Here is a 14,337-nt window from a genome sequence, read left to right on the forward strand (position 1 = left end):
AAAAGGAGAGGAGAGAAGGGTATCTCACGCTGGTGCTGTTAGGGCTCCGAGATGGAAAGAGACGACTGGGAGAAGGCAGACAGTTTTTTTCCTTTTTTATTTTATTTTTTGCTTTGAGAAGAGGATACTGAAAGGGTGTATGTAAGACAAGGCAAAGATGAAGGGCGCGGGAAGCAAAAAGATTATTTTTGCAACGGAGGAATAAACAGCGTCACAAAAAAAAATAAACAATCGCAAAAAAAAAAAAAAAAAAACAAATACCGACGGGTGACAAATTGTCGCATAAAATACTATTTTTTGCCACGGTCTTGAATTTTCCGTCGCAAAAAAAATATTTCACGACAGTGCCACTTACCGTCGCAAAAATATTTTTTTGCGACAATTTTCAAACCGTCACAAAAGGCTCCGTGTCCAATAATCCCTTTTCTAGTAGTGCATATCACCATATGCATTTCAATTTCAATCATTTTTTTAAAAATATTTTTTATTAATTATCCAACATTCGGCAACTCTTTCATTTATCCATCCGTCTCTAATTTTATGTGCTACATCCAACCCTAATTCTTAACTCTATCTATAGTGTACTTACTATTGTGTACTGTTTAAGCGTAAAATAATAGTAACGGTTTGATGTTTCATTGCACTTTGATGTTTAAAAAGAAGTAAAAATTCATTTTTTTGCAGAAAGGGAACATCATCAGCCGCTCTGGAGATGTTATTAGACATTAGATACGTAGATAAACCAAAACACATAGATACACAACAAATGCTCACATAATTATCACAAATTTAATAACATCAAATTTCAGTCAGAAGCCAACTGGTACTAGTTTTAAAACTCATGACATGTCAAAACTTCCCCTAACTGCATATGTAGAGAGACTTGAAAAATAAGATCTACTCCGATACATTCGTCTATATTCAAAATGTGATATTGAACCTTACGGTTACACCAATAATATATCATGGACTTCACATGGGCTTTCTCTTCTTCTGCAATCTCTGCAATTTCCTCCATTTGAGGTAAATCTGGTATGACAACCCTGAGAAGACCATGAAAACGCTCCCCCATTGCTTTGTAGATAGCGGGTTTCCACTAAGAAGTGAAGACACCACAATGCTGACAAATTTGCGAGTTGTGGTGATGGTAGTGTTAGTGAGAGAACCAAATCGACTTATGGTTAGAAAAATGAAATTCTGACCCACTGCACCACACAGGCAGTAGAGAAAAATGTCCCACGCTGCATCTGGGTGCAACTTGCAGAATTTAACTGCCTCATATCCACTAGCGCCCGGATATCCAAACATGAAGGCTGTATTGTAAATGGTACCCCACAAGTTCATACCCAACATTATGTCCCAAGCACTTGTCTTCGGGTACCTGAGCAAGTGAAAGCAATCTGATTCAGAAAAGGTGTCCGAGCAATTATAGATTGATGACAAACAATTGAGAGTGCATCAATGAAAACACTCACCAAGCACTTTAATCAATGTGCAAAATAATATGTAGAATAAAAAAAAGGAAAAAAGGAAAAAAGTTGAAAACATTCGGGATGTGATGACATGACTAGTGTTTGGACTTGAAGCAAAGCATGGTGGTTTATCAAGAGAGTTACAATATCTTAGAGAGAGAGAGAGAGAGAGAGAGAGGGAGAGAGAAACCTAAGTATGATAATTATGTAACAACATATACAAGACTCCTTTACATAGGAGGAAAAAAACCTAAATATAGTAATTCTAAATATGACAATGAATATAATATGGTATGTATGATAGCCAGAATATATAGTTACTATATTTAACATTCTCCCTCAAACTCAAGGAGGGATACCAACTGGAGTTTCAAGGGAGAAATTAAAATATGAAATAAAATAAAATATGGATAAATTTGAGGCAAATAGGCAAAGTCCAGATGGGTGCATTGGGGTGCTTGAGATAGATCACAGGTCGAAACTAATACTGAGAGACAATTTATGATCACGCCAGACCATTGTAGATATTGGTCGGAACTAATTTCAGGACAATTTAAGGTCATGTTGGACCGTTATAGGAACTAACTGGAATCAATATCGAGATTACGGGGTCATGCCCGACGTTGTAGGAACTGACTCAAATCAATGTCGAGACAATTTAAGGGGTCATGTCAGACCGTTGTAGAGACTAACCGAAATTAATGTCGGAATAGTTTAAAGGGGTCATGCCAGACCGATGTAGAAAACTAGATGTTGAATCAGCAAGTGTACCACACACATAACTCATGACATGATGCTGAACGAGAGTGGCAATAGATGACTGAGTGAGTCAGGGGGCGACTTATTAGAAAGCGCACTAGGGGGCAGCTTGGATGGTGCGCCAGGGGACAACTTTAGTGGTGTGCCAAGGGGCGGCTTGGATGATACGCCAGAGGAGGCGACTTCGGTTGTGCGCCAGAAGGGGGTGACTTGGATTGTACACCAGAGGGGGCAACTTAGGTGGCACGCCAAGGGGGTGACTTGTGTTGTGCACCAAGGGGCGACTTGGTTTATGCACTAAGGGGCGGCTTGGATAGTGCACCAGAGAGGGGGGCTTGGGTAGTGTGCCATAGAGGGTGGTTTAGGTGGTTTACATGGTATGTCACCATGCTCACCATGATCCCCCTCTCAAACTCAAATAGGTTTGAAGATAGAAATCTATTTGAGGTTGAAACAAAAGGAAAGACAAAGTGGAGCAGAAACATGCAAAAAAATGGATTGCGAGTAAAAAAATATATAATAGAGATATTTGGGATATGAATAAACTAGTGGACAGAGAAAAAGATCACCATGAAGCAATTTTGAAAGAAAATATGGTAGTGGAATGGGTTGAGGTCCGGCAAGCGGCCAAGGCAAAGCTGCCGTCCGCCGGTGAAGTGAAAGTACTAGGTAATTAACCCAACTCTGATACCATGTTACAATATATAAGAGAAAGAGAAATATGTATCATATTAAATATTGTGTTAAATAATTATGTAACAATGTATACAAGAATCCTTTACATAGGAGGAGAGAAACTTAAGTATCGTAATCTTAAATATAGTAAAGAATATAATATGATATATATGATAGACAGAATATACAATTACCATATTTAACAAAGAGAACATTATTTCTTTGAACTATCACTAGGCTGTTATTATCTGCCTAGTATTATCTTCATGGTAAATCAAAGCTTCCTGAAATCCTGTTGTGAAAAATTCACATGACATTCAGGCTGCGTTTGGCACTAGGATTTGGATGGATTTGTGAAGGGAGAGGGAAAGTGACAAAAATAGAAGCTCATCATTTTTTCCTTTCCCTCCACAAACCCCTCTTCAGATCCTAAACCCAAACACAGCCTCAGGGTAAACAGGATATGCTTTGAGCCTGTAAGGTGTAAAGTATTTTGAATTACCAAAAGAGTTCTAAAATGCTAAGGAACAAGAAGCAGCTTCATTGGATATGTGAACAAGTTTCTAAACATGTTCCTGAAAATTTTCTGACACAACACTCTTTGTTAGTTTGAGAATAATCATACCATATTTTCCCTCAAATATGACCCTCCCTCCCCCAACACACACACACACACACACAAAATGAAGGTCAGGGTCAAAAAAAAAAAGGGAAAGTGCTTGAAGTGCATGTTCTATGATTGCTTCCTAACTAGCAGACTATTAGAAAAATCAAGACATATATATGAGAAAACCACCAGCGGAATCAATAAGAATAATTGGCAATAGCAATTTTTTTTGTTTTTTTGGACTGAAATACCTTGATGTAATTGAATCTTGAGTAGCATTTGTAAATCCATCAAAAGCAAGATTAAGGAAACACAACCCATATCCAAGTGGAGCATTTGGGTGCGCCAGCTTGCTTATTGTCTTTGAGCTAGTCTGAAACACATCAATTAAAAACAAGAGAAAAGTAAAGGATTCAATTGTTTATCCAAACTAAATTTATCAGGCACAGACCTATGTCTTTTGGCCCAGCATACTACCAAAAAATAAAAAAAAGAAAGTAAACCAAAACAATAATTGAAAAGAGGAGAACATAGTTCCAGTAGAATGACTTGTATATTCCTCACCTTTGCAAGTGCAAACATAGAAACACCACCAGCAACCAGGAGAGTGCAGACATACTCTGGAAAAGTGTATCTAATACCATAAACTAAGCTACCCATCAGCATCACTGCATAAAGAGAAAATATCACATCTGTTAACCACAGAAACCACTACAGCTATGAATTCTTGATTTGATTAACAAAGAAATTTACAATAAAAATTCCCACCCATTGAAATGAAAAAATGGTCTTCTAACTAACAAAAGAATGGACAGGGCACATAACACGTGTGCCTTCCTTTTTCCTTATTAACATGTGAATGTTTTCTCATCATCTATTTGCAAACGGAGAAAACCACAATTTCTTTATCATATTCCCACACCTACCAACAATGAATATATGTCTAGTTGATCTCACATTGCAGGTGTCAATTCCAAAGTTAGTCTATACCAAAAATTCCGTAGTTTCTCTATTACTAATAAGATGAATCTATAGAAGAAACTATCACCTGCTTGCTGAGTTTATTGAAAGAGGTCACGATAAATTCTTTGAAATGAAGAAATTCTCTTCTTTTTTTTTTTCCCCTTTGAAGTGTGTTAAGTATTACTTTTAAAGTCGTTTTGCGTAACACTAGCAAAACAGAATGTCACACAAAGGCGCTAGAGGAAGTACAAACTTATAATCAAAGTCAGAAGGAAAGTCAAAAGGATGAAACAGCCTTAATCAATTATGTTAAACAAAAACCATGCTTAAAATTATGTCAAGAACTCACCTGGTATCATTTTTGAAGATTTTGCAAGGACCTGCAAGTGATAGTAATAGAATAATAAGCATTTAAAACCACAAATGCAATTGTTGTGTTACTTTAAAAAAAATTGGTTAAAGAAAATTGAACATTTGGGGGGGGAGGGGGGGGGGGGGGGGGGGGGGGGGGGGCACTTGACGGTAGACAATTTACCTTTCACTCAACTAAATTGGTTAAATTAAAGAAATAATTGGTGCCAAGGACTGAGCACAAGCCTGACCAGATCATTATTGAGATACAAAGCAACCAAACTCATATTCAACCCATGTCTTCACACTTGACAACCTAATCTTTCACCATTGCAGAGCAAGCAACGGCCCCTCATTGGCCTGATAGGTTAACTATGGTTTGAAAATGGGTATTATCCTTGATTGTTTACATTGTAGAGAGGTTGGCTCATTGGTTCACTTGTGAGATTTTGGTATCATGGGTATAAAAATTGTATCAAAATCATAAAATTTCCCAAGTGATATTGACAATGGAGAAGGGCTAAACTCTCAACAAATAGATCAAAAGAGTTGCATAGAAAGTGTCCAATATGGAAACAAATTGAAAATACCTGGGCAGGGTAACTGATGTACTTTAAAGCTTCAATCCCCATAGCTGGGCCAATTGTATTTGTAATGCCAGCACTCCAGTAACTCCACCATGGAGCACCGCCACTACTACCACTGGACCAAAGCTTTATCACTGACCCATAACAGCACATTAAACTAATTACTTAACTGTAACATCTGAATCCAAATAAAAGGGACAACTCACACAGACAAGAAAAAAAGATTAAGATTAAAAATATAATAAAAAATAAAAAATAAAAACTTACTAATAAATGACCAAATGAAACAAACTACACTCTGTGCCAGATTCAGAAATGCTAGGCTTTCAAACCTCTCTTTGTTTGGGCCAAATCTCTTGGTGGACCTGAAGGGTATCATAACAATTACCAAAAAAAAAAAAGGGTAATCAGTTGACAATCTTCATGAATAATTTAGGAGACCACAAATATACCGGTGTAACTTAAATTTTGGGGAAAAAAATTCTTGCAATGAGGGCATCATGGTGGTAAATGCAATGCACAAGTCATGCCATTATGAATGTAGAAATCACAATTTTAAAGAGTGATATATTCACAAGATGATAATGACCAAGCCAACAACACAAATATTAATCATTATTATTAATCAACAATGAATTTTTACAGACTAAAAGCATTCAAATATGTAAGTCCTAAAATTTCTAGTCCTAGAACTCTAAAAAATCTAAAATTTCTAGTCCTAGAACTCTAAACAATTGAAATTGATATCTAGGGAATCGAAATTACAACAATTCGAAAACTACACTTGATCAGCAAGACCAAAGATCAAATTAGAGCTGAGAGAGAGAGAAAGAGAGAGAGAGGACTTACACGGTCTCTTGAAGGACTCCTTGGTAAATATAGGCCGACCAAATGCCGGCGACGCAAAAGGCGAGCACCAGAACACGGCGTAGTCCGGCGCCGTGAGACTCCATTTGCAAACGCCGCCGGAATCACCAGATCGGGAAAAGCTATGAAACTTTCTCGGCCAAGAAAGTGCGAGAAAATGCAAGATCAAATGCGACAGAGAGAAAGAGAATGCGCGCAAAACGAGAAACGAGAAAATTCGTTTAGTTTGTTTTCTCAACTGCCGATCACTTTCTCTCTCTCTCTCTTTCTCTCTATTGAGTCGATCGTTGGTGTTTGTTGGGATATATCAGCGAGGAAAGCCTGAAGCGACTTTGAATTTCCACGTGGAGGCGTTTTATTGGTTTGATGACTCAATCCTGGGTTTCTATTGGTTGGAGAAACGCGGACTCCTTCCGCAACGAAGAGTTGTATTCCTCTGCAAGCAGTTAAGATCCTCTAGAGTGTATTCTCTAGGGTGATCTCCTATCGTGATCTCCTAGAGTGATTTTATCTAAGGGTTGAGATTAAACCTCATTGAAACGATATCGCTTGGATGAGTAATTTAAAAAATAAATAAATAAATAAATAAATAATCAGATTTCAGGGATTTTGGAAGAAAATGTGACGGAGTTCTCGGAACTTAGTGAGAATGGTTTGGTTGATGAATTCAGGGGCTTTGGAAGGGAAAAGAGAAAAAAGAACAATGCAACAAAGAGAGATTTGCAGAGAAAGAGTGAGTAGGACTTACTTGGATTTGGGTAGATTGGAGATGTTAGATTTGGAATTAGAAGATGGGGTTTGTTGGATGAGTCTGGTTCCTCCATTGATGAACAGAGATAGGCTTATTGTGAGATTAGGTGTGTGAAGTGGAAAAAGGGTAAGACTTGGGAGCCAGGGAAAAAAAAAAGAAGAGAGAGAAAGAGAGAGGAGAACATTTCGACCTGCAATAAACCAGGACGCTCACACGCACCTAACAACAGTGTCTAAATCACGCTCTTGCAGAGAGCATATTGAACCTGATTTCAAATTCCAGCGATGACCCTTCATAACCGACGAAGTAGCAGACCCATGGATGGTTTCATCATAAAATTATCTGAAGAGAACCAAAAAACATGAAACTCTCACAAACCATTTGCTTTCTACTCTCTTCCTCAAACTCGTATAAACACCAGAACCACTCTCTCACTTTCCTAAACACAGTAAATCACCATTGTTACACCTACAGGGAGTTTTATCTCTCTAGATTCTAGAGAGAGAAGCTCCTACTAGTGAAGCCTTGAATGGGGGAATTTTGAAATCTGAATTTCTTTTCTTTCTTTTTTTTTTGTTTGAATTTACACACCAAAACGACGTCGTTTTGGTGAGACTTAATCTCAAAGCTTGGATGGATCACTATAGAATACACTTTAGAGGATGTTAACGCCTCTGTAAACGTCGCATCACATCTCTTCCAGTGGTTCATTTAGCCTTGGAAATGGGCCGGCTCAGCCTTAAAAGGCCCAAATCTGAGTTAGGCCTAAATTCATGACCTATTATGAGTGATCAATGAGTAGGGCTCTCAAACCTTCTTCACATGGACTCTCACCTAACTGCCCATGATATGGTAAGAAACGGGTATGGAAATAAAAATTAGGGTTAATTTAAAAAAAAAAATTAAAAATCTTAAGATTTTCGTGTATTTTTTAATTTAAATTCTAAAATTTCAATTTCGATAAATTAAATCCTAGAGTTTCATCTGTGTTTCAATTTGACCCCTCCATCCATCTCCGTCATATTAAACTAACAGAAATATGGATAGAATTTCAAATTCAAACCCACACGTTTAATCAAAAAAAAATTTGAAGGTAAATGACAAAAAAATTGTGTCAAAAGAGTTAGGGTTAGGAATTAGATAGAGAGAGAGAGTGGCCCCTTTTAATTTTGAATGGGTCTTTTAATTTTTAAATGAGTCAATTTATTTTAAGTTAGTTTAGACCTTCTTTAATTTTTTTGGAGTTAAAACATACATAATATATTACACTAAACTATAATAGAAGGGGTCTATTTTTTTGATGTATTTTGAGGGGCCTAAGCCATGGCCTGATGGGCCTATGCCTAGGGCCGGCCCTGTGCCAAAGTTTTGAAAGTTAACCAAAAATAAGATTTTTCTCTCTTTGGATAAAATCTTCATATTCAAATCAACATATTCAAACACTTCTATCTCCCTAGTGGTATTTCCATTTCACCTCATTTCGCGTTGTTAGATTCAATTCATGGCCTAATTTTTATTCTACCCTTCATATGCCTTGTTTCACCTATTTTTGCATGCCGTCGGAGCTCCAAAAGTTGGCAAAAAATAAAATTATTCCACCCTCACAACGATTTTTTTTTTTTTAAAGGAGAAAAAGCTTAATTTTGGTCAACTTTTGGAGATCTGACAGCATGCAAAAAGAGGTGAAACAAGACATATGAGGGATAGAATAAAAAGTAGGCCATGAGTTGAATCTAACGATACAAAAATGAGGTGAAATGAAGTTACGACGAGGGAGATACAAGTATTTAAATATGTGGATTTGAATCTGAAAATTTTGTCTAAAAGGAGAAAAATCTTATTTTTTGCTAACTTTCGGAGCTCCGACAGTAAGTAAAAAGATGTGGAACAAGGCGTATGAAAAATAGAATAAAAACTAGGCCATGAGGTAAATCTGATGACGTAAAAATGAGGCAAAACGAAGTTACGATGAGTCAAAATCATAAGATTTTTTTTATAATTAATCCAAAAAAGAACGATTCTATTTGCATATGGATAATGGAATCAATCTAACTTTTTTTGTATATATATATTTTTTTGAAAAGAATGATTCCTTCTTTTGACTTCTTCCCAATTAAAAAGAGCGATTGAGAATCTCAAAAATAACTTACGCATTCTAAAGTTTCTAAAACCCAATCTTCTATATGAAGGGCTCTCGGAGACTTCTATTCCCTTGTTTGCTAAAGATCTAGTGTGAAAGTGGTTAGCATATGTTGAGAAATTTTAACAAGTCTAATGGTTTTTAAAGTCTTGAAACGTTGGACTTTTGACGTATATATCTTGTTTGGTTTTTACTGGTGGGCCTAACTAGGAGGCTCACCCTCTATTCTCACTGAGATTTGCTATATCATATCACGTGTTTGAATGTTTGGATGGAGAGACTTTTGACGAGAAATGATAAGAAAATAATGTGATATATATATATATATATATATATTAGTTTATAAAAAGTATTTAAAAAAATATTGGTGGAAGTGAACTTTTTTTATTATCTCACTTTTATTTTATTTTTTTGAAATGGTACAATCTGATGAGCAACATTGAGTGGCTGTTTGTATTTTATAATAAGAGTATTCATCAAAATACGAAGGAAAGAAAACAAATTGTAATGAAATTGATTCAAGTTCTCGTTTTTCTATTTTAAAGTTCTCTAGTAGCTTCAAAGCTCAACACACTATAAAATCACAAGATGACACTACACAATTATTATGTTAAAGGAGGTGTTTACCTTTTGGACTTATTTGGCTAATTTATTATAAATTAAAAGTTAAAAATTAAAAATTAACACTCAAAATCATTTCTCCCATAGCTTCTAAGATAATTAGTATTTTAAAATTTATTTAAATCATTTATGTCTAATAAATTGTAAGTACAAATTATACCAATCAATTGAAAAATACAAAATTTATATAATTTATGTAACAATATTACTTTTTCCTAATTTATCACCCCTAAATAACGAGAAATTATAGTTTAGCAAATCTAAATGGTGCTCCACGTGTATTTTATTAGCTAAAATAGTAGGTCTCATTACTTTTTGTCTCCTATAAAGAGTTAACATGGCAAGTGTCATAATTTGTGTGGTGTGGAGTAATGATGATGGACCATTGACTTCTCCTAAATAATCTTTAATAATGTGACATTAATATTTAATATTTAACAAGTTAAAATTTGACATTTATCAGACATATTATTATAAATAATAAATTAAATGTTTTAAAGATTTTTTTGTAAGTTATGTCAGTGACGTGCAGGAGAATTTACAAGTCAACGGGTGCATATCCCGTGAACGTGGGGCTAGTTTTATTAAATTTAGGTTATAGATTCCCGATTTGTGGACTTCAATAATAGACCATAAAACTTTGCATAAAAGACTTTCTACTCTACCAACAAAAAAGATGCTATTTGTTGGTTTTGGATGTCAAAGATCTTGGAGATCTTGACTCAAGTTCTTTTATAAAATTTAAAATATATATATATGTAATATATCTTGACTATATCTTCATGGGTTTAAGCTTCAATTTAAGTTGGAATTGAATTTTTCTTAACACATAAGTCTCTTTCAATCTTTGAATAGCACCTCAATTTCAATCTTGATTTATTTAAGTTCAATTTTAATTTTAGCTCTTTAGTTTATTGAGTAAAAAACTCACAAACACTCTTATCAGATTATTTTTCCCACTTTAACCAAACAAATTCATGCTATATACAATCTCATAATACTAAAAATATAATAATAATGAGACTGGCATAGTACTTATCTCATACCCTTTAATTTTATTATGCAAACAAATCTGACTTGCTCCTAATATTGTCTCCCAAACAAATGAACATTTCTTCATGAAATACTCATCTTAACTAACCCATATGATTTAATTGTTAGTTGTTAGTAGAAAAGAGGGCAACAGACAAATGGCATCGAACTCATTTTTATAAGGAAAATAAGTGGGAGCACTAAATAGTGCCACCACTAATAATGTGGCACAATGTTGTTGTATCTGTTTTTCTTTTTTTAACAAAAAAGTGGATGCCACATCATTAGTGGTTGCTTTAGAACACCACTTTTAGTAATCTCTAACATTGCCTTTTTTTTATAAAAAGATGTACATAAAAGTAAAAAAAATAATGTGATAATTTATAATAATTTTTTAACTTTTTAACTAAAATATTTAATCCCAACCAAAGCGATAGATCAAAGCTTTTGTGTAAATTGGATAGGAAAGACTTGTGTGTTATGACATCAATCAATGACTTTGAACAGTTACATGAGGAAGACTCCATTCCCACTTGCAAAAATTAAGTCAGCCATATAAGGCAGATGTTTAAAAAGGCAATATTGGAAATTTTTAGCCTAAGAATTACGCAGAAAGTTAATATTACATTACTCTCATTTTGCCTGTACACATTAAATACATTTCATTCATGTATGAGTATTGTAAGAGAGGGTTCAAGAAAGGAGTTGGAAAATTCGAAAATCTTCAAAGATCCTTGAAGAACAATTTCGAATTCTCTAGAATATGATGAGAGGCTTAGATTCTTCAATAATCTCAACTTAGGAACACAACAACAAAGGAGATGATGGAGATAAGAGATTGGGTGAAGAAGAAGGCAAAATGGCTAGAGAATAGAATAATGGCAAGGCTCTCCCATTGATCTCCCACTTTCACTCTCAAGGTTGATAATGGAGAAGGGAAATTAGTTCTTTCCCAAGAGTTAAAAATCTCCAAAATTCATCCCTTGTAAAGCTATGGGTGGGTGCTATTTATAGGCACCTCATGATGTAGGATGGAGCCCATGTGCAAGGCACATGGGGGATATTCTCTCTAACCACCTTGTCCGAGGAGGTGACCTCTCCGAGGAGGTGACCTCTCCGAGGAGGTGACTTCTCCGAGGATGAGAAAACCCCGAAGAAGAGATCAATCCCTCGGCGAACCCTTCTTCTTAGCCACACCTAACCAATGATCCCCAATCATCCCAAAGGGTCAGGGGTAGTCCCAGAGGACGTCCTGCCGCAAAATATTGCCGAGTCTCATGGACCCCCTGGGGTCGTGCCACCTCGACCCGGGTATAGGCTAGTTTAATCGAAGAGTGAATTTGTCTCCACTCACCGTCCTCGGGATCGGGTCCTTTGTTCGAACTCCATTACGCCCATGGTTCTGGTGCGTAGATCCCGGAAAGCTCCGAGCCCGCAAGTGTTCTGGGACTCATTAACGGAGCGACTTCTAGATTGCGTCTGAATCCGTTCGAAGCCAAGTATTTCGGACCTCTAGGTTCGTGGATCCGAACCCTTTCGAGTCCGAGTGCCTCGGATCTCTAGGCTTGCCTAATACCCTTTCGAGTTCCGGGCCTGAGTAAGTCTCTAGGTTCGTGGACCCGAACCCTTTCGAGGCTTACAGCGATTCAATCCGTTTGATGGCGATAAATCTGGGCCCACCGATTCTTGGACTTGCGATAAATTCGGGCCCACTAATCTTGGGCTATTGGGCCTAAATAATTTAGTGGGCTCAAATTAGCCCCTCTTACATTTGCCCCTTGCGTGTATGAGAAATTTTAAATTTCTCAGACATGCATACTGTCATTTCTTCAACCCTGTTTCGCATCACGTTCCCCAAAAAAAAAATTTTTTGTCACGACAGAGCCTATGGATAAAGTTGATGACGCACTTCAATTTACAGAAAAAATTGACAAGCAAAATTTTTTTTTTTTTTTTTTTTTTTTTTTTTTTTTTTTAATCCAAGCAAATAATAACAAAGCATCCATTTTTTTTTTAAAAACAAATAGCACACAAGGCTCGCGTTTTGCTATTTGGCACACAGCAGACCAATTACATATACATACATGTTTAGAATATCCTGAGGGAATATTAAAAAAAAAAATAATGCTCCCTCTTTTCTATTTAAAGAAAGGGGCCAAAACCCTAAGCCTCACCAAATTTTTGCACAGCCGCCGCACCTACTCTCTCTCTGGATCGAGAGGCCATCTTCCTTCTTCTTTCTTTTTTTTTCTTTTTATTTTTTTCTAAACCGAGAGACCACACCAGGTAGCCTTGTTTCTTCAACAAACCAAAGGCTAAAAGTGTGCACATTGACTGCCATCACAGCCCCGACCAACACCACTGACCTGTCCCAGCTCCGGCTGCCGCAGACGTCGCGACCCAGTCACCGACCTATCCCAGCGTCGTGACCCAGCCACCGACCAGTCCCCGCGTCGCGATCGCCGCAGACGTGTGATCTAAGCTGCTACTCACCATTGCTGCTTCACTTCAGCTTAGCGTCCTCAGAGATTCGGGCATACTGGATCTCGGTTTTTGCTCCCACAGCCACCGAAGACCACCACTGCTTGCACGTCGCCCGTCGTCCTAGCCCAGGCACCGCCGTCGGCCTGCGAAAGAGTCACTCAAGGCACTGTCCCCCGCGCGACCACCCCAACTCGCGCGGCCTGCACGCTTCGCGTCTGACCCATGCGGTATCGCCCACTGCTCACGCCGTGACTCCGGACACCACTGGTGCTGCGACCCAAAGCGCCACCAGCTGGCGCTATCACCAGCCCAGTTCGTCACTGTCCAGCTGTTGAGTTTTCTACTATTTCATCAGTGATGAGGGAAAAAAAAACATCCCTTAATCCTGAAGTTGTGTTTGTTTGAGTGACGTGGAAATTTTGTTCTATACATTACATGGGCATTTCTGCTATTGGTTCACTGACATTTGTGTTTTGATGATTTCAGGATAGTTTCTTTGCTAGCTTTGCTCTTGGATGGGTCATTACAAATGGTGCTGGTCTGGCCTCCTACCCAATTGACACAGTCCGCAGAAGAATGATGATGACATCTGGTGAAGCTGTGAAGTACAAGAGTTCGATCGATGCTTTCTCTCAAATCCTTAAGAATGAGGGTGCCAAATCTCTGTTCAAGGGTGCCGGTGCTAACATTCTCCGTGCGATTGCTGGTGCGGGTGTGCTTGCGGGTTACGACAAGCTCCAGCTGATTGTGTTTGGAAAGAAGTATGGTTCTGGCGGAGGCTAATTTGAGATCAATAATCATCACCAGCCCAGTTCGTCACTGTCCAGCCCATTTCGAATATATATATATATAGATGGCTTATGATGTATGTATATATATATATAATATTTTATTTTATTATATATATATGTTATTTTATATATATTTTTTTATTTTTATTTTTATTTTTTTCGAATCTGCTGGTGCTTCGTTTTTTTTTTTTTACTTTGCTGCTTGACAAACTTTGGGCAAATATATATATATATATA

The 14,337-nt window shown here is 37.1% G+C and overlaps 1 protein-coding gene across 1 annotated transcript; it reads right to left on the reverse strand.

Annotated features, from left to right (window-relative positions):
* Positions 1 to 767: 767 nt before the first annotated feature.
* Positions 768 to 6,610, reverse strand: LOC114286739 (UDP-galactose/UDP-glucose transporter 3). Its single transcript, XM_082871331.1, has 7 exons — positions 6,264 to 6,610; positions 5,682 to 5,779; positions 5,418 to 5,548; positions 4,826 to 4,856; positions 4,078 to 4,181; positions 3,765 to 3,886; positions 768 to 1,381 (listed from the first exon to the last, which is right to left on the reverse strand). The coding sequence occupies exons 1-7, from the start codon at positions 6,365 to 6,367 to the stop codon at positions 973 to 975; spliced, it is 999 nt and encodes a 332-aa protein (XP_082727457.1). The 5' UTR covers positions 6,368 to 6,610; the 3' UTR covers positions 768 to 972.
* Between the last annotated feature and the right edge of the window lie 7,727 nt (positions 6,611 to 14,337).

This window comes from Camellia sinensis, chromosome 5, assembly GCF_055761805.1.
Source record: "Camellia sinensis isolate YWXY chromosome 5, ASM5576180v1, whole genome shotgun sequence".
NCBI classification, from domain to species: Eukaryota; Viridiplantae; Streptophyta; class Magnoliopsida; order Ericales; family Theaceae; genus Camellia; species Camellia sinensis.